This window comes from Phocoena phocoena, chromosome 1, assembly GCF_963924675.1.
Source record: "Phocoena phocoena chromosome 1, mPhoPho1.1, whole genome shotgun sequence".
Lineage (NCBI taxonomy): Eukaryota > Metazoa > Chordata > Mammalia > Artiodactyla > Phocoenidae > Phocoena > Phocoena phocoena.
In genome coordinates, this window is record NC_089219.1 from 39,895,269 (window position 1) to 39,920,506 (window position 25,238).

General features: G+C 36.3%; 1 protein-coding gene across 1 annotated transcript in view; it reads right to left on the minus strand.

Moving 5' to 3' along the window:
- SPATA6 (spermatogenesis associated 6) overlaps nt 1–25,238 on the minus strand; it is a 149,253-nt gene that overhangs the window by 122,860 nt on the left and 1,155 nt on the right. Inside the window, exons 2-3 of the mRNA XM_065880015.1 lie at nt 2,354–2,491; nt 1,148–1,196 (exon numbers count right to left, since the gene is read on the minus strand). Of these exons, the coding sequence (XP_065736087.1) occupies nt 1,148–1,196; nt 2,354–2,491 (187 nt within the window). The remainder of the gene's footprint in view (nt 1–1,147; nt 1,197–2,353; nt 2,492–25,238) is intronic.

Below are 25,238 nucleotides of genomic sequence, written 5' to 3' on the forward strand. Positions count from 1 at the left end.
AAGATTCCAACTAATAATAACCACCAAGTACTCTTAGAGACCCTAAATTTCAAATAAAATAGGAAAAATTATGTTTTATAACAAAAGAATTTCAGAATGATAAGGGAAATAATTATCTTCATATTTCCTAAGATGCACAATTTCCCAGATACTGAACAAGATGTTCAAGAAAATTAAAAGTCATTACGCACTGGCACCAAGTTGCCACCTCACTAGTCTGCCGTAGTGGAAGACAGAATACCAAGTGCAAGAACAGCTATAAAAAATAAATACGATATTGACATTAGCCATAAAGAGTTCTTTAAACTATTAACTCCCTGAAGGTAAAACAATGAGCCAGCCCTATTTCTAACCATACGCCCAGATTCTAGCATGGTTCCAGGCTGCATGTTTCTATATTGCTAGAGTCCCAACGGGGTGCAAAAGGTATGGAAGGGACAGTTGACATTGATGATGCTCAATATTGTTGGCATTTTGAGCCACAATTATATATTAGACCAATATGGTAATCCCTAATCCCTTTCTGATTACAAGGATAAATAACAGAGCTTTTCATTTCATACTCAGAGCTCAAATAACATATTCCCAAACGTATACCTTTGCATTGCTGCTCTCACAAAAAACTGGATCTTTTTATAGTTGATCCCTAGTACTTTGAAGAATTTACTGTTAACCACAGCCTTGAATACGTCACTTTCAAATAATTTATTAACATATTGCATATAATACAAAATGCAAAATCATATATATTTTAAGCTACTATTACTTCAATCTTCTATTATTTACTCTCTTGATTTGCAATACAGTGAGGTTAAAGACATATTTTTGTTTGCAGGGCAAAGTCCCACCTAACATGAATCTCAGTTCTTACATCATTAACAGCCCATATCATTTTAATCAATAAATAGTTCAGATAAGTCTTTTTGTTATTCACAGATCAAACACAGAAAAATTCCCCATCTCTCTGCAGCACACGTAGTTTTTATTATTTCCAGGTATATTCCAAAATTCTAAACAGTGTAAAAAACTTCTCACCTCAAGATTTTTGAAGTTCTTGTTTGACCCTTTTTGACTTTTATCTAACTCAGGATTAAAGAGCATGATTCTAAAATATCTTAGAATCAGAAATTAAAAGTTAAAAACTTACATTCAAGCTGTGCAACCACATCTCCAGGGTCGACTGCTTCAGGGAACACCTATAGTGAGAGAAGGCAGAGGGAAGCAGGATAGAGAAGAGAATGTAAAAGGAAGACATATATGAAATAGTTTTTGTGTTTTCCTTCTCATTCCCAAAATATTCCTTTTCCAACCAAAGAAACTTCTGACATTACTGAGAACTGTCACTTCCTCTCTGCTTCTCATGATCACTATACAAGATTTTACCAACAAACAAAAATTACATCTGGCTCTGCCTCCCTCTCCAATTTGATCTGCTAGCAGTCCTCCCTTTGTTACCATGGTCATACTTGCGTTCTTGGTGTTCCTCCAGCTCATCAAGCTTATTCCCAACAAGACACCTTTATATTTTCTGTTCCTCTGCTTAGAATGCTTTTACCGTAGACCTTTAAATAACTGATGCTGTCTCATAATTCAGGCTCAGTTTCAATGTTATTGCCTTCTCTGACCACCCTTTAAAATAAAGAATCCCCCTAATCATTCTGTCCCCTTACCCTCCCTTTATTCTCTTCATGACACTTACTATTTACTTGATTATTGTCTGTTTCACCTATTACAATGAAAGCTCCAAGAGGGGAGCATGTTTGTTTTTTTTACCCAGTGCCTAGAACAGTGCATGGAACAGACCAGGTACTCAGTAATTACCTGTGGAGAAGAGGAAGGAGAAAAAGGAAGGAAGGAGGGAAGGAGGAAAGGAAGAAAGGAGGGAAGGAAGGAAGGAAAGAGGGAAGTAGACAAGGAGAGAAGGAAAGAAAAAAGTGAGAAATACAATTGGTAATAATTACCCAAAAGCACCAGATTCAGGGGGGAAAAAAGAAAAGAGACTTATAGAAAGAAGCACCACATGACAGCCATAAGCAAAATATGACCTATTCTTACCTATTAATATCTCCCCCATCTCTTCTATGAAAATGATTACTTAGAATTCAAGGTGCTATATTTTACATAAAGACCACTAAGACAATTTTAGAAGTAAACTGATCCATCATGAAGAAGAGGCAACTGATTCAATGTATAATATAATGCATATTTATTTTCAAGCTTCCGGATTTAAGTTACATATCTCCTTTTGAATTAAATCAAAGTGCATAGTCAACAATCGTAATATGTGTTATTCAAAATTTGGAACCACTTTGATTTTTTATTGGTTAACATTTGATTGGATATTTGAACTCACCTTTTCAAACACCATTCTGGCATTGAAGACCAGTGGAAAATTGGCTGGGACACATTGTGTCTTTTTGTATTGGCCAAACACACAGATGCTAAGATAGATGTCCTCCTTGTCTTTCAGCACCACTCCTGGGCAAGTTACCTGAAAGAAATTAGACAGATGAATATGACTACTTCATGAATTCCCTTAACTACTGTACTAAAATAACTTACCAAACATTACATAAAAACACTAGTCTGCTAAGCTAACAAAAATACGCACAAGTTAAAAAAAAAAGACAGAGATTCTAGTATTTACAGAGTTAAATGAAATGCCTTTATAACTTCCATCCCTCTGAGATATCTATGATTTCCCACTTGGTTATTTGTGCTCTATGTACTGGCTCTTGGGACAGACACTAATAGTTTTAAACAGTAAGCCTCAGGCTCCCACTTTATGTAGAATGCTGACATAAACTTATTCAGCATCATTTAATCACAAAGGATTAAGACTCAGCAGAAATAAAGCACAATACTAGAGGACAAAAAAAAATACCAAAAAAAGCACAAATCTGACCTGTATCACCCTAAGTCTCAGCCCATACACACCCTCATCAAAAGAAATATGACAAATTTTCAAAGCAAGTGAACTGTAAGTTTCTAGCCCAATGAAATATTTTTTAAACATAAAACTGCACTTAACTATTCTCAGGACTGACACAGGGAATAGGCATAAGATGTAGGGTTTCTAAAAATTACATAGCACAGTCTCTCCAGTTCCTGCCATATTTCATTTTCAGTGATCAACCATACCCTTAGTAGGCTATTGAAGATTCTCCAAGATTTGAATCCAATTTATCATATAGCAATATTACTTGACACCTCCTAAAAATACAATCAAAGTATATTTGTTATTGTTTACTGAACGCACACATTACTTTCTTGCTCGCATTCTTCCATTATCTGGATTACTGCTCATTTCTACTCCATGCCATCTCCTCCTCATCTACTTCTACCTCCCAAGGCTTACATTAACTGCCATCCCATACACAAAACTTCTCTTGATTCACCAACTATCACTATTCAATTCAATCTAATTCAAACATTTATTGTGAATTTATCATAGTCAAGTAAATAGTTTTAAATTCTCACAGCATTTTATAGTTCTCTTAAGGCCCTAATTATTGTCTCTATGCATTTTAATGAAGTGGGTACACCTCACCTATTTTATTTGATTATAAATTCCCTGAGAACAGAAACTCTAATTTCCTCATCAATGTATCCAAAAACACAGACTTTCCATATTAAGAAGCAGCTTAGAAATTATCTAGTACAGCTTTGAATTTTTTATACAGGGAAACAATAGAGACCCAATAAAGTGAAGGTGATTTACTTACTTAAAGTCACACAATAAATGAGTCAATACAATACATTCAAAGTATTTAGAACAGTGCCTGACAGTGCTTTAAATAAATACTAGTGGGCTTCCCTGGTGACGGAGAGGTTAAGAATCCACCTGCCAATGAAGGGAATACGGGTTCGGGCCCTGGTCCTGGAAGATCCCACATGCCGCAGAGCAACTAAGCCCATGCACCACAACTACTGAAGCCTGCACGCCTAGAGCCTGTGCTCTGCAACAAGAGAAACCACTGCAATGAGAAGCCCATGCACCGCAAAGAGGAGTAGGCCCCACTCGCCACAACTAGAGGAAGCCCACGCACAGCAACAAAGACCTAACGTAGCCAAAAATAAAAAAATAAATAAAAATAAATGTATAAATAAAGAAATAAATACTATAGTTATTATTAGAATGAAAACCACTATCATCTACCATCTTAATATAGACTATTGCACTGAATAAATGACTAAGACTTCATGTCCCTCTGTATACGGCAGTTAAGATTATTTTCTATGCTAGCTATTTTGACTCCATCTACCCCTTATTCTATTTTCTACTTTTGTCCTAATAATTCACTATTGATTATTAAAATCAAAGCCCTCAGAAATCTCATTCTGTCCATCAGCTTCATTTTCTACTCTGCCTCATTTAAACCAAACCTGTTAAGAGTACCTCTAAGTCTGTGTTATGCCTACAGATGAGGCTGGTCCAAATTGAAATGGACAGTTAATGTAAAATACAAGATTTTGAAGACTTGCTCAAAAATATTTTAAAGAATGTTTACAAAACAAGTGTAAAAAAACTCATTAACAACTTTGACACTAATTACATGTTGAAAGGATAATACTTATACTGACTTAAATAAAATTACTGTTAAAATTAATTTTATCACTTTTAATTATTTAATGTAGCTAGGGGAAATTTTTAAATTATATCCTTGGCTCAAATTATACTTCTATTGGACAGCACAGCTCTAACTGTCCTCACTGGAAAATACTGAATCTCTTTCCAATTTGTAGTATATTTAAGAAGACATGACATTTTTCCTTAGCCACAGTTCTATAAATTCTGCCATTCTTTAAAGGAATACCATGGAAAGTTCCATAAAGAAGGCATCAAAAGAGGGGTTAAAGAAAATCCGACGGAACAAATATAAAATAAATAGCAAACTGGCTGGCTTAAACCAATCATATGGATAATTACATGAATGTAAATATCTTAAGTATTGTAACTAGAAGGCAGAAATTATTAGACTGGATAAAAAAGCAAAACACAATATGCTAGTCTGCAAAAACACAATTTTAAAGATTACGACATACATAGAAAAAGTATTTTCATAATAGTAGAGTAAATATCTCCAAAATCAGCCCCTCCACAGAGAAGCTGAATAGATATTTTTCCAAAGAAGATATACAGATGGCCAACAGGCACATGAAAAGATGTTCAACATCACTAATTGTCAGGGAAATGCAAATCAAGACCACAATGAGATACCACCTCACACTCCACAGAATGGTTATTACCAAAAAGACAAGAAACAACAAGTGTTGGTGAAGATATGGAAAAAATTCCACTCCTGGGTATTTATCTGAAAAAAAAGAAAATACTAATTTGAAAAGGTATATGGGGACTTCCCTGGTGGCGCAGTTGTTAAGAATCCTCCTGCCAATGCAGGGGACACAGGTTCGAGCCCTGATCCAGGAAGATCCCACATGCCACGGAGCAACTAAGCCCGTGAGCCACAACTACTGAGCCTGTGCTCTGGAGCCTGCGAGCCACAACTACTGAGCCCACGTGCCACAGCTACTGAAGCCTGAGCGCCTAGAGCCCGTGCTCCACAACAAGAAAAGCCACTGCAATGAGAAGCCTGTGCACCACAACAAAGAGTAGCCCCCCCGTCATAACTAGAGAAAGCCATGCACAGCAACGAAGACCCAATGCAGCCACAAATAAATAAATATAAATAAATAAATATTTTTAAAAAAGAAAAGATATATGTACCATGTTCATTGCAGCACTATTTACAATAGCAAGATATGAAAGCAACCTAAATATCCATCAATAGATGAATGCATAAAGAAGGTGTGATACACACAAACACATCCCCCCACACATACACACAGGGATATTACTCAGCCATAAAAAAGAATACAATATTGCCATTTGCAACAACATGGATGTACCTAGAGGGTATTATGCTAAGTGAAATAAGTCAGATACAGAAGGAAAAATACCATAAAGAAAACAAAACAAATGAACAAAAGAGAGACACATAGATACAGAAATAAACTGGTGGTTGACAGAGGGGAGGCGGTGTTGGGGGCGGGGGTGGACAAAGTGGGTGAAGGGGATTAAGAGGTACAAACTTCCAGCTATTAAGTAAATAAGTAATGGAATTAATGTACAGCATAGGGAATATAGTCAATAATATTATATAACTCCATATGGTGACAGACGGTAACTAGACTTATCCTGGTGATCATTTCATAATGTATAAAAATATTGAAACACTATGTTATACACCAGAAAGTAATATAATATTGTATGTCAATTATAATTAAAAAATTATTGTAACAAATGGTGAATATTTACTATGAGCCCTAAATTAGACAGTATTGTTGTATAAATGCTAAATTTATTGTGTGGGTGAATTGTATTAAATTTATATAGGAGAATGTCCTTGTTCTTAGGAGATTTACCCTAAAATATTTAGTGGTAAAGTGTCTGAATGTAAGCAACTTCAAATGTTTCATCAATATATGTTTATGCCTATATCTCTACTGGTATCATAGAGAGAGATAAATAAATCAGATGTGAAACAAACAAAAAGTCAGCCCTCCATAAAGGCAATGAGAACACCAACAAAAACTGTCCAAATCAACTTTTTAGAGATCTAGAAATTAACCAGAAGTTTGCAACAATCTGAGGAGCATTTATTCAAGAAAAATAGCTGAATTTTGGTAAAAACAGTGATATTGTGGTGTTTTAACATATTTTATTCCCAATCTCCTCTACTCAGGTCTGCTATAGCCTTGACAACCAGGACCATTACAATCATGGTAGCCATGAAAACTAGCAGCCCTACAGCCACTGTAGGAAATCAGGTATAAAGCTACCCAAAAGCCCTAGGCCTAAGGAATTGTCAACCCCCATTCACAGGGCTTCTCTTTATTTGACTTGAATCAGAGCTTAGTCACAACAAACATCCTTTACCTGCAAGGCATTTGTCAGAAAAAAAAGAAAAAAGCAGCTATTGTTTAACATCAGGGATGCCTGAGGCAGTGCCAGTTGGAGCAAACAATAAGTGACCAAAACACTTAAAAGGCAAAGCTGGAGAAGTGTGTGTGTGTGTGTGTGTGTGTGTGTGTGTGTGTGTGTGTGTGTGTGTGTGTTGGGGGGCTGTCTTTGACAAGCTGTGATACATTCTTGGCAATTTAGAAGGTCATGCACACATGCAGGGCTACAAGCATACCCAGAAATTACTTAAGGAAGCCCTAATCTCTCACCTCTGGTTGATCTTGAGGCTTTGAAAATGTTGGAAGTGAAGACTAAGAGTTGTACATTACCTGCACGGCATAGAAAGCATGTCCCAACATACTCAGCAACAGAGATACTCAGCAAAGACAGGGGGACTCACTGGTTCAAAGCATTTAAGGAAATATAAGCCCTGTCATTAGAGGGCCATGAAGCTAACTGAGCAGAGACTTCAGTGGCCACACACAACAAAGAACATAGATTTTACAGAATATAGACATTGCCTCAGGAAAGTAAATAAACAAACAAAAAGCAACAACAACAGCAAGAAAACAATAAACTCTGGGAAACAGAGGAAGTCTGATTTACACAGTTCCATATTATATTATTTAAAATGTCCAGTTTTCAACAAAAATTATGACATGTAAAGAAACAAGGGTATAACCCATATATGGAGGAAAAGGCAGTCAGCAGAAAATGTCCTTGAGGAAGCCCAGAAGTTGGGCTTACTAAACAAGAGCTTTAAATCATCTACTATAAATATGTACAAAGGACTAAAGGAAAACTTATCTAAAGATCTAAAGAAAAGTATGGCGATGTGGCAAAGACGTCTCATCAAATAAGGAATATCAATAGATAGACATTATTTTAAAAAATAGAGATTTTAGAGTTGAAAAGTACAAAACAAATGAAAAATTCACTAGAGAAACTCAAGAGTAGATACAAGAGAGCAGAAGAAAGAATAAATAAACCTGAAAATTTGTCAATTGAGATTATCCAGTCTGAGGTACAGAAAGAAAAAAGAAAAATGAATAGTCTCAGAGACTTGTAGGAAACCATCAAGCACAGCAACATAGATATAATGGGAGCCTTAAAGTAGAGGAGAAACGGCCAGAAAGAATGTTTGCAGAAATGATGGATAAAAATGTCTGAAATTTAAAGGAAAACAATCTATACATCCAACAAACTCCAATAACTCCAAATCACACACATTGTAAGCAGACGGTTCAAAGACAAAGATGAAGAGAGAATCTTGAAAGCAGCAAAAGTTAAATGATTCAGAAGGTACCAGAAATCCTCAACAGGAATAACAGCTGATTTCTCATCAGAAATATGAAGCCAGAAGAAAGTGCAATGACTTATTCAAAGTACGTAAGAAGACTTTCAGTAGTTCAATATCCAGGCAATTCTCCTTCAAAAAGATGGAAAATTAAGACTTTCTCAAACAAAAACAGATAATCCATCACGAGCAGAACTTCCCTATAAGAATTATTAAAGAGAATCCTTCAGAGACCTTCAAGATGGTGGAGGAATAAGACATGGGGATCACCTTCCACCTCACAAATACATCAGAAATACATCTACATGTGGAACAACTCCCACAGAAAACCTACAGAACGCTGGCAGAAGACCTCAGACTTCCCAAATCGCAAGAAACTCCCCCACATACCTGGCTATGGCAAAAGAAAAATGAAAAAACAGAGACAAAAGAATTAGGATGGGACCAACACCTCTGGGAGGGAGCTGTGAAGGAGGAAAGGTTTCCACACAATAGGAAGCCCCTTCACTGGCGGAGATGGGGGTGGCAGCAGGGAAGCTTCGGAGGAGAGCACAGCAACAGGGGTGCAAAGAGAAAAGAGGAGAGATTCCCACACAGAGGATCAGTGCCAATCAGCACTCACCAGCCTGAGAGGCTTGTCTGCTCTCAGTGGGTGGGGGCTGAAAGCTGAGGCTTCGGCTTCCGAGGTCATCCCAGGGAGAGGACTGGGGTTGGCTGCATGAACACAGCCTGAAGGGGGCTAGTGCACCACAGCTAGCCAGGAGGGAGTCGGGGAAAAGTCTGGAATTGGATAAGAGGCAAGAGACCACTGTTTCGGGGTGCGCAAGGAGAGGGGATTCAGAGTACCGCCTAAGCGAGCTCCAGAGACAGGTGCGAGCCGCGGCTATCAGCGTGGACACAAGAGACAGGCATGAGATGCTAAGGCTACTGCTGCAGCCACCAAGAAGCCTGTGTGCAAGCACAGGTCACTATCCACACCTCCCCTCCTGGGAACCTGTGCAGCCACTGCCAGTCCTGTGACCCAGGGACAACTTCCCCGGGAGAACACACAGCGCGCCTCAGGCTGTTGTAACGTCACTGTGGCCTCTGCCGCCGCAGGCTGGCCCCGCATTCTGTACCCTTCCCTCCGCCTGGCCTGAGTGAGCCAAAGCCCCCTAATCAGATGCTACTTTAACCCCGTCCTGCCTCAGTGCAGAACAGACGCCCTCCGGCGACCTACACGCAGAGGCAGGGCCAAATCCAAAGCTGAACCCCAGGAGCTGTGCGAACAAGGAAGAGAAAGGGAAATCTCTCCCAGCAGCCTCAGGAGCAGCAGATTAAATCTCCACAATCAACTTGATGTACCCTGCATCTCTGGAATACCTGAACAGAAGACGAATCATCCCAAAGTTGAGGAGATGGACCTTATGTGATTTTGTCTGTATAGCTTTGCTTTTACCATTTGTCCAACGTTTCTGTCTGTCCGTTTATCTGTTTGTTTTTTTTTTAGTATACTTTTTTAGCCCTTGTTATCATTGGTGGACTTGATTTTTGGTTTGCTTGCTCTCTTCTTTCTTTTTTTTATTAGTTTTCAATATTTTTTTAATTTTTAATAATTTAAAAAATTTTTTATTTTAATAACTTTATTTAATTTTATTTCCCTTCCGCCTTCTCGCCCTCCGTCTCTCTCTCTCTCTCTCTTTCTTTCTTTCTTTCTCCCTTTTCTTCTGACCCGTGTGGCTGACGGGTCTAGTGCTCTGGCCAGGTGTCAGGTCTGTGCCTCTGAGGTGGGAGAGCCGAGTTTAGGACATTGGTCCAACAGAGACCTCCCGGCTCCATGTAACATTAAGCAGCGAGAGCTCTCCCACAGATCTCCATCTCAATGCTAAGACCCAGCTCCACTCAAAGACCAGCAAGCTACAGTGCTGGAGACCCTACACCAACCACCTAGCAAGACAGAAACACAACCCCACCCATTAGAAGATAGGCTGCCTAAAATCATAATAAGGTCACAGACACCCCAAAACATACCACCAGATGCTGCCCTGTCCACCAGAAAGACAAGATCCACCCTCATCCACCAGAACACAGGCACCCGTCCCCTCCACCAGGAAGCCTACACAGCCCACTGAACCAACATTACCCACTGGGGGCAGACACCAAAAACAGTGGGAACTACGAACCTGCAGCCTGTGAAAAGCAGACCCCAACCACAGTAAGTAAGTTAAGCAAAATGAGAAGAAAGAGAAACATACAGCAGATGAAGGAGCAAGGTAAAAACCCACCAAACAAATGAAGAGGAAATAGGCAATGTACCTGAAAAAGAATTCAGAATAATGATAGCAAAGATGATCCAAAATCTTGGACAGAATGAAGAAAATACAAGAAACTTTTAACAAGGACCTAGAAGAACTAAAGAACAAACAAACAACGATGAACAACACAATAAATGAAATTTAAAATTCTCTAGAAGGAATCAATGGCAGAATAACTGAGGCAGAAGAACGGATAAGTGACCTGGAACATAAAATAGTGGAAATAACTACTGCAGAGCAGAATGAAGAAAAAGGAATGAAAAGAAATGAGGACAGTCCCAGAGACCTCTGGGACAACATGAAACACACCAAAGTTCAAATTATAGGGGGCCCAGAAGAAGAAGAGAAAAAGAAAGGGACTGAGAAAATATTTGAAGAGATTATAGCTGAAAATTTCCCTAATATGGGAAAGGAAATAGTCAATCAAGTCCAGGAAGCGTAGAGCGTCCCATACAGGATAAATCCAAGGAGAAACACACCAAGACACATATTAATCAAACTGTCAAAAATTAAATACAAAGAAAAAATATTAAAAGCAGCAAGGGAAAAACAAGAAATAACATACAAGGGAATCCCCATAAGGTTAACAGCTGATCTTTCAGCAGAAACTCTGCAAGCCAGAAGGGAATGGCAAGACATATTTAAAGTGATGAAAGGCAAAACCCTAAAACAAAGATTCCTCTATCCAGGAATGATCTCATTCAGATTCGATGGAGAAATCAAAACCTTTACAGACAAACAAAAGCTAAGAGAATTCAGCACCACCAAACTACCTTTACAACAAATGCTAAAGGAAGTTCTCTAGGCTGGAAACACAAGAGAAGGAAAAGACCTACAATAACAAACCCAAAACAATTTAGAAAATAGTAATAGGACCATACTTATCGATAACTACCTTAAATGCAAATGGATTAAATGCTCCAACCAAAAGACACAGACTGGCTGAATGGATACAAAACAAAGACCCATACATATGCTGTCTACAAGAGACCCACTTCAGACCTAGGTACACATACAGACTGCAAGTGAGAGGATGGAAAAAGATATTACATGCAAATGGAAATCAAAAGAAAGCAGGAGTAGTAATTCTTATATCAGACAAAATAGACTTTAAAATAAAGACTATTACAAGAGACAAAGAAGGACACTACATAATGATCAATGGATCAATCAAAGAAGATATAACAATTGTAAATATTTATGCACCCAACATAGGAGCACCTCAATACATAAGGCAAGTGCTAACAACCATAAAAGGGGAAATCGACAGTTACACAATCATAGTAGGAGACTTTAACACCCAACTTTCCCCTTTGGACAGACCATCCAACCTGAAAATAAATAAGGAAACACAATCTTTAAACGATACATTAAACAAGATGGAATTAATAGATATTTATAGGACATTCCATCCAAAAACAACAGAATACACTTTCTTCTCAAGTGCTCATGGAACATTTTCCAGGATAGATCATATCTTGGGTCACAAATCAAGCAATGGTAAATTTAAGAAAATTGAAATTGTATCAACTATCTTTTCTGACCACAAACCTATGAGACTACATATCAATTACTGGAAAAAAAAATGTAAAAAATACAAACACATGGCGGCTAAACAATACACTACTAAATAACCAAGAGATCACTGAAAAATCAAAGAGGAAATAAAAAAATACCTAGGAACAAATGACAATGAAAATATGTTGACTCAAAACCTATGAGATACAGCAAAAGCAGTTCTAAGAGGGAAGTTTATAGCAATACATTCCTACCTCAAGAAACAAGAAACATCTTAAATAAACAACCTAACCTTACACCTAAAGCCATTAGAGAAAGGAGAACAATAAAACCCAAAGTTAGCAGAAGAAATCATAAAGATCAGATCAGGAATAAATGGAAAAAAAATGAAGGAAATGATAGCAAAGATCAATAAAACTAAAAGCTAGTTCTTTGAGAAGGTAAACAAAATTGATAATAACCATTAGCCAAACTCATCAAGAAAAAAAGGGAGAAGACTAAAACAATAGAATTAGAAATAAAAAAGGAGAAGTAACAACTGACACTGCAGAAATACAAAGGATCATGAGAGGTTACTAAAGGCAACTATATGTCAATAAAATGGACAACCTGCAAGAAATGGACAATTTCTTAGAAAAGCACAACCTTCTGAGACAGAACCAGGAGGGAACAGGAAATATAAACAGACCAATCACAAGCACTGAAATTGAAACTGATTAAAAATCTTCCAACAAACAAAAGCCCAGGACCAGATGGCTTCACAGGCAAATTCTATCAAACATTTAGAGAAGAGCTAACACCTATCCTTCTCAAACTCTTCCAAAATATAGCAGAGGGAGGAACATGGGAGAAAATGGGAGAAAATATTTGCAAATGAAGCAACTGACAAAGGGTTAATCTCCAAAATTTACAAGCAGCTCATGCAGCTCCATATCAAAAAAGCAAACAACCCAATACAAAAATGGGCAGAAGACCTACATAGACATTTCTCCAAAGATATACAGATTGCCAACAAACACATGAAAGGATGCTCAGCGTCACTAATCATTACAGAAATGCAAATCAAAGCTACAATGAGGTATCATCTCACACCAGTCAGAATGGTCATCATCAAAAAATCTACAAAGAATAAATGCTGGAGAGGGTGTGGAGAAAAGGGAACCCTCTTGCACTGTTGGTGGGAATGTAAATTGATACAGCCACTATGGAGAACAGTATGGAGGTTCCTTAAAAATCTAAAAATGGAACTACCATATGACCCAGCAGTCCCACTACTGGGCATATACCCTGAGAAAGCCGTAATTCAAAAGGGTCATGTACCACAATATTCACTGCAGCTCTATTTACAATAGCCAGGACCTGGAAGCAACCTAAGTGTCCATCAGCAGATGAATGGATAAAGAATATGTGGCACATGTATACAATGGAATATTACTCTGCCATAAGAAGAAACGAAATTGAGTTATTTGTAGTGAGGTGGATGGACCTAGAGTCTCTCATACAGAGTGAAGTAAGTCAGAAAGAGAAAAACAAATACCGTATGCTAACACATATATATGGAATCTAAAAAAAAAAATTGTTCTGAAGAACCTAGGGGCAGGAAAGGAATAAAGACACAGACATAGAGAATGGACTTGAGCACACGGGGAGGGGGAAGGGTAAGCTGGGATGAAGTGACAGAGTGGCATGGACATATATACACTACGAAATGTAAAATAGATCGCTAGTGGGAATCAGCCACACAGCACAGGGGATCAGCTCAGTGCTTTGTGACCACCTAGAGGGGTGGGATAGGGAGGGTGGGAGGGAGACGCAAGAGGGAGGAGATATGGTGGTATATATATATATATATATATATATATATATATATATATATATTTATAGCTTTTGTTATAAAGCAGAAACTAACACAACATTGTAAAGCAATTATACTCCAATAAAGATGTTAAACCAAAAAAGAGCATTCTTCATATTAAAATGAAAGGACACTAGACAGTAGCTAAAATGCTCATGAAAGAATAAAGAACACCAATGAGGGAACTACATTGGTAAATTTAAGACAGTCTAAATGTATTTTCTCTCATTTAACCATTTTTATTTAAAATAAAATTACATAAAGCAACAAGTATTAAACTGTGTTGAAGTGTGTATATGTATAAAGATGTCATCTGTATGATAATAAAATTATAAAGAAGAGAGAGAACAGAACTAAATAAAAGCAAAGGTTTTATATATTATTCAAATTAAATTGGCATTAATCCACACTATATTGTTAAAAATTAAAATGTTAATTGTGAGCCCCAGAACCATTACTAAGAAAATAACTCAAAAAATATAGTAATAGAAACAAGGGAATTAAAATGGTCCACTTGATAATAGTTAACACAAAAGAAGTCACTAATGCAGAAACAGAGAAACGAAAAAGACATTAAGACAGAAAAGACAGAAAAATGACAGAGGTAAATCCTACTTTATCTTACATTAAATGTAAATTGACTAAACATTCCAATCAAAATGTAGAGTTTAGCAGAATTGATTACAAACTATAATCCAACTATATGTTGTCTACAAGAGACACACTTTATATTCAAAGACACAAATGGGAAAAAAATAATCTATCCAAGAAGTAACCAAAGGAGAGTTGCAGTGGTTATCCTAACATCAAACTAGACATTAAAACAAAAATTGATACCAGAAGCAAAGAAGGACATTTTATAATGATGTGACAATTAAAAACAGGTAAATATATTCCAAGAAGACACAACAATATAACGATATATGTACTTAGATGAGCCCCAAAATACATGATGCAAAAACAAACAGGCATCTCTCTAAAGAAGATTCACAAATGGCCAAAAAGCACATGAAAATATGTTCAACATCACTAGTCATTAGGGAAATATAAATCAAAATCACAATGAGATAGCTCTTCATACTCACTAGGATGGCTATAAATAAAAAGATGGACATAACAAGTGTTGGGGAGGATGCCAAAAAACTGGAACCCTCCTACTGTGCTGGTGGAAATGTAAAATGGTGTAGTCACTGTGGTAAAAAGTTTGGTAGTTCCTCAAGAAAAGTAAACAGTTACCACAAGAACCAGCAACTTGCTAGGTATATATCCAAGAGCACTGAAAACATATGGTCACAAAAGAATAGGTACAAGAGTATAACAGTGTTATTCATAATAACCAAAAAGTGGATACAATCCAAATGTCCATCAACTGATGAATAAGCAAGATGTGGTATATCCATACAATGGAATATTACTTGACCATAAAAAGAAATAAAGTACTGATATATACTATAACATGGATGAATTTTAAAAACATTATGCTAAGTGAAAGAAGCCAGACACAGAAAGCCACATATTGCATAATTCCACTTATAGAAATGTCCAGAGTAGGCAAATCCATAGACCTTGAAATTAGATTAGTGGTAGCCAGGGGCTGGGGGGAGAGGGAGATGACAGTACCAGGTATGGGATTTCTTCATGGGGTGATGAAAATGTTCTGAAATTAGTGGTGATTGTTGCACAACTTTGTGAATATATAAAAATTTATTGAACTATACTCTTTAAAAGAGTGGATTTTATGATATGTGAATTATATCTCAATGTTTTTAAAAATTCAGGACTAAAGTAAAATTATAGAAAAAGATGCACCATGCATTCACTAATCATAAGAAAGCTGGGGTGGCTAACTTGATATAAAGTAGACTTCAGAAAAAGAAAGATTACCAATGTTAATGTGGAACATTTCGTATCGATTAAAAATCTGATTTATGAAAAGATATACAAAATTAAATTGTATGCACCTAATAATACAATGTCAAAGTAATGAAGCAAAAAAATATATAACTGAATTTCGACACTTCCCTGTCAATAACTGATAAAATAAGCAGTCAAAAATCATAAAGGGTATAGAAGATGTGGACAACAGCGTTCAAGTAATTTGACCTGACATTTACATAATACTCCATCCAACAACAGAAGGATACACCTTTTTTTCCAAGTGCACATGAAAACATTCATCAAGACAGATGATATCATGAACCGTAAAACAAGTCTCAATAAACAAAAGGATATGGGGTCAATAGGCAAAAAAATCAACTTTATTTCTATATATTAGCACATCAAAAAAAATTAATACCATTTATAATATCATTAAAATCTTAGACATGTACTACCTAGGTATAAATTTAACAAAATATGTGTAAGACATGTATTCTGAAAACTACAAACATCATTGAAAGAACCTGAAAACCTAAATAGATGGAAAAATATACCAGTTAATGGATTGAAATGTTCATTATTAATTCTCCCAAAAGTGGTCCATAATCTCAGTGAAATCCCAAGCACTAAGAAAAACAACAACATTGACAATCAGGAGATAAATCCACTTTACATGAAAATTAATTTACACAATCTGAAAATAATTTTAAAATAAGTATTTAGAATCTTTCATCTAATAAGGGGAGAAAACTCCATAAAAAACAAAATTTATGAAATTAAAACAGGTAAAAATGTAAATATTCGGCATATGTTTAAAAAAAGACACTAAATGAGAAATCTTGGAATATGTAGTCAACGAAGTTAAAAATCTCAATAGAGAAAATTTAAAAATTTAATTTAATAAGTAAATAAGAATATAATACTGAAGAATTCTCCCAGAACAGGAGGATATAAAAATATTACACACAAGAAAAGCACTTAAGAAAGCAGGATAGATACAAGTTCCAATATATGTCTAATAGCACTGTCAGAAGAAAAGACAGAACAGCAGAAAAACAATATTCAAAGATATAAAAGCTAAGAATTTCCCCAAACTGCAGAATTCCATAAATTCTCAGATGGAAAGTACAAACTCAGTGGAAAACAATAAACAGAAATGAATCTATAGTTCTATAATCATAGTGTACTAGAATACAACAAGGATAAAATGAAAATACATTATGATAGTAAAGATTTTAATATCTCCATTACAATCTGGTAGAGACTGCATGTAAACAAAAAGTTTAATATGGAACTGAAGGTATTTCAGAGAAAATAAATTTGATCTGATAATGGTTGATAGAGCCCCATATCAAACAAATAAATTTATATATTATTTTCAAGTAAATAGAGAACATTCACAATAATTAGATTATTCATATATTATATATATAATAATTGGATAACAACACATAGGAAATTGCCAACAAAAATAATCAATATCACACAGACTTCATTCAATACCCCCAATGCAATTAAATTAAAATACTACAATATAAGAATGTATGTATGTGTGTGTATGTATGTATGGCGGGAAGGCGAGGGGGAAAAAAGAGTATATACACACATATAAATCCTATACATCTTGAAATTAAAACAAACTCCTAAATAGCTCATAAGGTAAAGTAAAAAGCATAAAATAAATTTTATAAAAATTATAAAATATCTAGAACCAAATAATTTTAAAACAGTTTCATCAATCCCCTTAGGATGCCAGTTAAGCAGCACTTGCATGTAAATCCAATGCCTTAAAGACAGATATTAAAATGAGAAAAGCAATGAAAAATAGGGAGAATAACACAAAATTCAGAGTAGTGACTAGCCAAAGGAAGAAGGGAGGGGGGATTCTATTAGAGAGAGAGATACAGGAGACTTCACCTTATCTGTAATGTTTTACATCTTAAGCTGATGGGGAGGAATATGGGTGTTCACTATGTTACTCTTTATAACTTTTTGTATGTCTGAAATATTTCAAAATAAATGTTTTAATAATAAAAAACAAAAGCTAAATAAATATTTGACTTATAGAGCTAATAGCTCATGTATGAACACAAATGAAAGATGCTAAATATAAAATTATGAATCAAATCCAACAAAATATAGTAAAAATAATACATCCTGACTAAAAAGAATCTATCATAGGAATGGGGAAGGTGCAACATCACAAAATGTGTCCCTTCTATAGAACATGGGAGCAATGTTATATAATAATCTCATTAGACTGAGGGCAAAGCATTCAATATAATTCAAAACTCAGAATACTTTAAAAATTATGGGGAATTCCCTGGTGGTCCAGTGGTTAAGACTCCGCACTCTCACTGCCGAGGGCCCAGGTTCAATCCCTGGGCAGGAACTAAGATCCCATATTCCACAAGCCACAAGTGCAGCCAAAAAAAAAAAAGAAAAGGAATAGAAGGGAGCTTTCTTAACTCAATAAATGAAAATCCTACAGCCAATATTATATTAGGTTGAAATATATGAAATTGTCATTTTTTTTTTTAGTCAAAAAATGGCCCATTGTCAGCAATTTCATAAGATTCAATCTAATACTGGTGAAACTTCAGCGGGATAACTTAAAATAAAATGACAAGTATATGTACTATTATTCGCACTATTTAACATTATACTGGGGATTCTAATCAAGGACATAAATAATAAAAAGGGAAAAAAAAAGAAAAAACATTGTACAAGAGAAGTCAAAACTGACTTTATTTACAAACATGATTTCCCACATAGAAAATCCAAATACCTTATATGAGATTTCAGCAAGTTGCTGAATACAAAATATGCAACAAAGACATGTACAAAAATGTTCACAGGAGCACAATTTGTAATATCCCAATACTGGGAAAAAAAATGAAAATGTCATCAACAATAGAAATGGATACAGAGGAACAGAATAGTTTTCCAACGAAGACATACAAATGGCCAACAGGTAGATGAAAAGATGCTCAACATCGCTAATCATCAGGGAAATGCAAATCAAAACCACAATTAGATATCACCGCACACAAGTCAGAGTTAACTCTCATGAAAAAGACAAGAGATAACAAATGTTGGTGAGGATCTGAAGAAAAGGGAACCCTAAGACATTTCCGGTGGGAATGTAAATTGAGCATAGCCACTATGGAAAACAGTATAGAGGTTCCTCGAAAAATGTGAAATAGAATGACCATATGCTCCAGCAATCCCACTTCTGGATATACATCCAAAGGAATTGAAATCAGGATCTCATATCTGCACTCCCATGTTCACAATGGCATTACTCACAACAGCCAAGATATGAAAACAACCTAAGTGTCTGTCAATGAATAATGGATGAATGGATAAAGAGCATGTGATATATATGTACCAATATTATTCAGCCATCAGGAAAAAGGAAATCCTGCCATTCGTGACAACCTGGATGGACCCTGAGGGCATTACGTTAAGTGAAACAAGTCAGAGAAAAATAACTGTAAGATATCACTTATATGTGGAATCTACAAAAGATAAACTCAGAGAAACAGAGAGTAGAATGGTGTTTACCAAGGATTCAGGAGGTGGGGGAAATGGGGAGATATTGATGAAAGGGTATAAACTTCCAGTTATAAGATTAACAAGTTTGGGTACCAATGTACAGCATAGTGACGATAACTAATAACACTGTATTATATACTTGAATGTTGCTAAGAGAGTAGATCTTAATTGTTTTCACCACAAAAAAGAAATGGCAACTATGTGACAGGATGGAGATGGTAGCTAATACTATGGTAGTAATCATTTTGCGATTTATAAACATATCAAATCAACATACTGTACACTTTAAACGTATACAATGCTATCTGTCAATTATATATCAGTAAAGCTGGGGGGGAAACAATAGAAAGGATAAAGAATTACTGCCTCACATAACAGCATGGATGAATTCTCACAAAGAAGTTATACGTAAACGTCGAAGGAGGGAGGGAGGGGAGGGAAGAAGGGAGGGAGAAAGAAAGAGGCTGACTTCAAAAGTTCAAAATTTGTTGTGATAGAAGTCAAGATCGTGGTTACCTCTGGGAGGGGAAGGGGGGCAGGTGGAGTGGCTGGAAGGGATGGAGCACAAGGAAGCAACCTGGGGTGCTGATAATATTCTAATTACCCATTTGGGTGGTGATTACACACTTTGGATTTGTGCACTTTCTGAATATATGCTATAGTTCTGTAAAAAGTTAACTTAAAGACTCAGCATTCTTTGTTTACCAGCAACAATAACAACAAAAAATAGAAAATAAAAACAAAAGGCATTACTAAAAAGAGCAAAAGCAAAGTGAAAAAATAAGCTTCAACTAGAAGATCTTTGACATTTACATTACATACAACCAACAAAGGTTGGTGGTGTTCAAAATATATTTAACAAGAAAAAAAAAACTCTTATGTTCCTAAAGGGCAAAGGATATGAACTGGCTATTCACAGAAAAGGAAACCTCTAGGATTGGAGATTGGAGTTATGCAGCCACATTCTGGAAATGCCTGGAGACACTGAAAGCTAGAAGAACAAGGAAGGGTCTTCCCCAAGAGCCTCCTAAGGGAGCGCTGCCCTGCCAATACCTTTGTTTTAACTTCTGGCCTCCAGTAAATGTGAGAGAATAAATTTCTGTCCTTTAAGACTCCAAGGACAACAAATTGAGGAAATTTGTCATGGAAGCCCTAGGAAATTAAACCAATTCCCTAAGACTTGGTAGTTCCATTTCTAAATCTATTCCCTAGAGCACTGGGTCTCTACAAGATCCAACACCCTCCTTTTACAACTAATATTTTGCAATTTACCCATACACATAACTAAAAAATAAACCAATGCCATAATGGAAAAAAATACAGAAATAAAATAAATTATATATTTCTATGTGTAAACGCTCAGGCAGAACTAAGCTAGAAGACACAATATTTGCACCTATTCACATAATCAACATGAACTGGTCTGTTTCAAAAGCTGAATGATAGGTATTTGCAGCTCAAACACAAGGAGAATTGCCACTGATGCCATGATTTTCTGAAAGAGTAGACTCTTACCAGAGTTCCAAACAAAACAAAGTACACTCTTTCCTCAATTTACATGGTAATTGCATTTAGTGGAAAATTCACCGTATTTAAAAATATTTTTTTCCAAAAAAAAAAAAAAAACACACTTTGTGTTTAAACATAAAACAGAGTTAGGTTCTTAATCTCTAACAATTATAAACAGGTTTTCATATACATATTCAATGGGACAGTCAAGTCATGCAGAATACCAGATAATCAACACCAGTAGGATCTCCCCCAACCACTGTGGCAAACAAGGTAGCCCACAGATTTCTAGCATGCTCCCTAGGGCACAATATCTGCCCTTGAGAACAACTGACTCATGGACACCAGAAAGTATGTTCAAATATTCTCATTGCAACATTGTTTGTAATATTAAAAAAGAGGAAAACTGGTATTTAAAAGTCCATCAATAGGGGAATAAGAATTAAATCACTGTCATATAAATATACAGCATTACATAACAATTAAGGAAATTAACTAGATCTGTAAGAATCAACACTGACAAATTTCAGAAACAGTGAAGTGGAAAAAACAGATCTGCAGAAGGATACCTACAGTATGATACCATTTGTGTAAAGTTTTAAAACAGAACAATAGTACACGTAGTACGTAGGCGTACACAAATATGTAGTAAGCTTACAAAAACCTGAATGAAAAGAATACACTCCAACTTCAGGATATTGATTATGTTACCTCTAGGAAGGGACGGAGGAAAATTGGCTTTAGCAAGAGGTGCAAAGGGGCCTTAACTACATCTGTAACATTTTATTTCTTAAAAACAAAAATTTGCAGGAAACATGTAAAATGCGGATATATTAAATCAGGGTGGGGGGAGATCACAGTATTTAGGTTTTCTTTTTCTGTAAGTTTAACTTTAGAGTTAAAGTTTTAAAAAGTCTGTATTCCAGGGAAATTTACCACCAGCTGCAGCATAACTGAGTATGGAAACCAGAAAACGATCACGAATGTTCAGATGAACTGTGATTGAAAAGTATCCAGATCTCTTTGCCTCAATGCTATCAATAATTTGAGTGAGGTAGTGAGGTGAGGTGAGTATAGAGAAGAAAAATGGGAATTATACAATACAGATTAACCCCAAACTGACACAATTCAGGTAAAGCAAATTGGCTGATTTTATTGCCCAGGCATTGGGCTTTACTCTTGTACCTCCGATTTCTTCCTTCTATATACCTAAAAGCATCTCATGAAAATGTCACTACTGAATAAGAAGAAGAAGGTAGAGTGAAGAAGCAGCAAATATAGTTTTTCATATCAAAGATATGATGTTTCAAATATTAAAAGTGTAAGTGATGGGAAATATAATTTTTGGCTGCTCTTTAAAAACAAGTTACTTTGGCATATTACATCATTTTCCCAAGATTCCTTGAGAAAAGTCATACTTTCTTCCCAGCAACATATTTTCTCTCAAGTCACGGCTCTGTTGAGCAACACAAAATATTGCGTTATACACCAAAACCTTTCATGTTTACTATGTTTTTGCTCTCATATTACCACAGTATTAAACATGAGATACCACAAATACAAGACTACAGCAAAAAAATAAACATGGAAAGGGGAGAAGGGAATGAAGTGCCCCACTTCAAGTAGGCAGGTAGAAATAAAACACCTAACTTCCAGTTTAGAAGAACAAATTAAGTATCACCATGATGGGGAAAAATTCAGACAATAACACAACATTGGATAATCTGTATCCGAGCCTGGTCTCCAAAAGGCAGCATGCATAAAAAAACTTTTATAGGAATGAATGTTCATAGTAGTTTTATCCATGACAACCACAACTTGGTAACAACCCAAATAATCAACAATAAAGAGAATGGGTAAACATGTTGTGGTGTATGATAGAACATGATACAAATCACATGATAGAATGCTACCCCACAATATAAAGGAACTACCAATAGGCACAGCACATGAATGAGTTTCAAAAATACGATGAACAGAAGAAGCCCACACAAAATATTACACACTTTATAGCTCATTTAATATGATGTTCAAGTACTGGCAAACTAATCTTCCCTGATAGAAATCAGAAGAGGAGTTCCCTCTGCGTGGGGCTTAAAACGGGGAACAAGGGAATTTACTGTGGCGATGGAAGTGTTCTAAATCTTGATCCAAATAATGATTGTATGAGTGTATGAATTTATCTAAATCCACGGAGGGGGGAAAACATTGTGGGAAAGAAACAGTAGAACTGCTCTATGTTAAAATGGACTAAAACAACCTAACGACCAAATGCAACATGTAAACTTTGAATGGATCCTGGTTTGAAAAAGTTAACTACACACGCCATTTTTGTTGACAACTAGGAAAACTTGGAAATGGACTAGATACTAAGAAATTATGGATAATTATCTTAGGTGTGATAATAGTATTGTGGTTATTTAGAACAATGTCCTTATTTTTAGAAGATATATGCTGAAGTATTTAGGCAACAATTTACTTTTATATTTTTAGTAAAAAATATTTATTTTTATACATATACAAATATACAGATATATCAAATTAACGTACATAGGTCATGGAATATATTCATTGTACTATTCTCCCAACTACTCTGTATGTTTGAAAAATGTCAATAAAGAGTTGAGGTTAAAGAAGATGCCCACTAACCTAGAGTGATCTTCAGGATACATTAAGGAAAGAAAACAAGCAAAGTGCAGACTAGCTTATATAATATGCTTCCTATTGTGAAGGAAAGTAAAAATATATATATGGGAAGGGGGGAGTGTACAGTGTGTGTGTGTGTGTGTGTATGTATCTACTTGATTATATTACAAAGGGAAATACTAGAAGAATAAATCAGACACCAATAAAAATGGTTACCTACAGCAGATGAAAATAGATGGAAAACAGGTTTGAAAAGGGCTGGAAATAAGACTTCTCAGAGTGTATCATTTTATACAGTTTTGACTTTTATACCCCATAAATGTAAAGAATTAAATGAAATTGAAAAGATGTTAAAAATATCTATGCTCACATTAATTCCTCCATTCAATCAAAGCCAAATCAATCAAGCTTGTTTAATGTGTGAAGTTATTAATGGTCTTTTTTGCTCCTTCTGAGCATCAGAGTCATTTAATGGGGTTTTTGCTGGTCAGAAAACTTAGCGTCTTCCTGCAGATCTGCCCCCTAAATAGTTGCGCAAAACTAGAAAAACATTTAGTCAAGCTAAGCCTCAATTTTCTCACCCATAAAAAGAAATTCAATCCAATGAAAGCTAAGATTTCTTAGAACTGTAAAATTCTGTGACTCAAATGTCTGTTGAAAAAAATGAAACAGGAATGTTTCCACCTGCATAATTTCTTAAGCCACGATGAACAACAAAGCTCCATTATACAGCCATTCACTTTCCGCCTGACAACTTATACTGGGGAGAAAGGGTAGTGAAATAACTTTTCTCTCTCTGACCCTTTCAGCCAGTAGTCAGTTACCACCAAGTGCTTGCTCTAAGCAGGTCTGGATTGACCAAGGAAGGAAAGCAACATCCGGTCCGGTCAGGCAGCTGCTCTCGCCAGGCTGCTAAACTGCATTGGTTAGCAGAAGAGGAAGCAGCAGCCAGTAACAAAGTCTAGAGAGGCCGAACTCAGGAGTTTTACTAACTGCCCTGGGCGCAGCGGTTCAGGAAACTTCGTGTATTCTTTTGCCAAATGAATCCTCCTTTACAAAAAGGCTGCCAAGCTTTGGCAGCTGTGGGATGAAAAAAACATCTGAAGCCAAAACTATAGAGTTTCTGACACTGCAGTGAGTAAAATCTCTGCAGCCTTAAAGATAAAGCGACAGGGCCAGAAACTTTCTTCTCCAAGCCTGCCTCACACTCTGCCCTACCCGGCCTTCCTTTCTTTAAGACCTAGCCAAAGACCTAAAACAGTCCTGTGGCTTCCCTGGAGGTTTCAGGGACTGTGCTACAGCGGCCTCATTGTAATGTGAGGAAAGACAGCAAGGAAAGCAGAGGATGCTTTGTGGTGGGGGCATGGAGAGCCTTGACTGCAGGGCGTGCAGGAAGGAAGTGGGGAGGGCTACTCCATGCAGCAGCACCCAGAGGAATGGTGTTGGCTACTTAAGCGCACACACACACACACACACACACACACACACACAGAGTTTTGCTGGGAGATGAAAGAGATGAGAAATAAAAGGACTTACAGAAGTGGAAAAAGAAAAAAAGTACTGAAGGAGGAATTTTGTTTCCAAACTGCCTGCAGGTCTAAAATGGAGGTATGGAAAGACTTTTGGGGGGATTTCCTCTAGAAGAGAGAGGCTGGAGATTTCATCTGAAGAGGAGAATGAGAGGGTCCTGTAAAGAATGAGGGGGAAGGAGATCAAAAC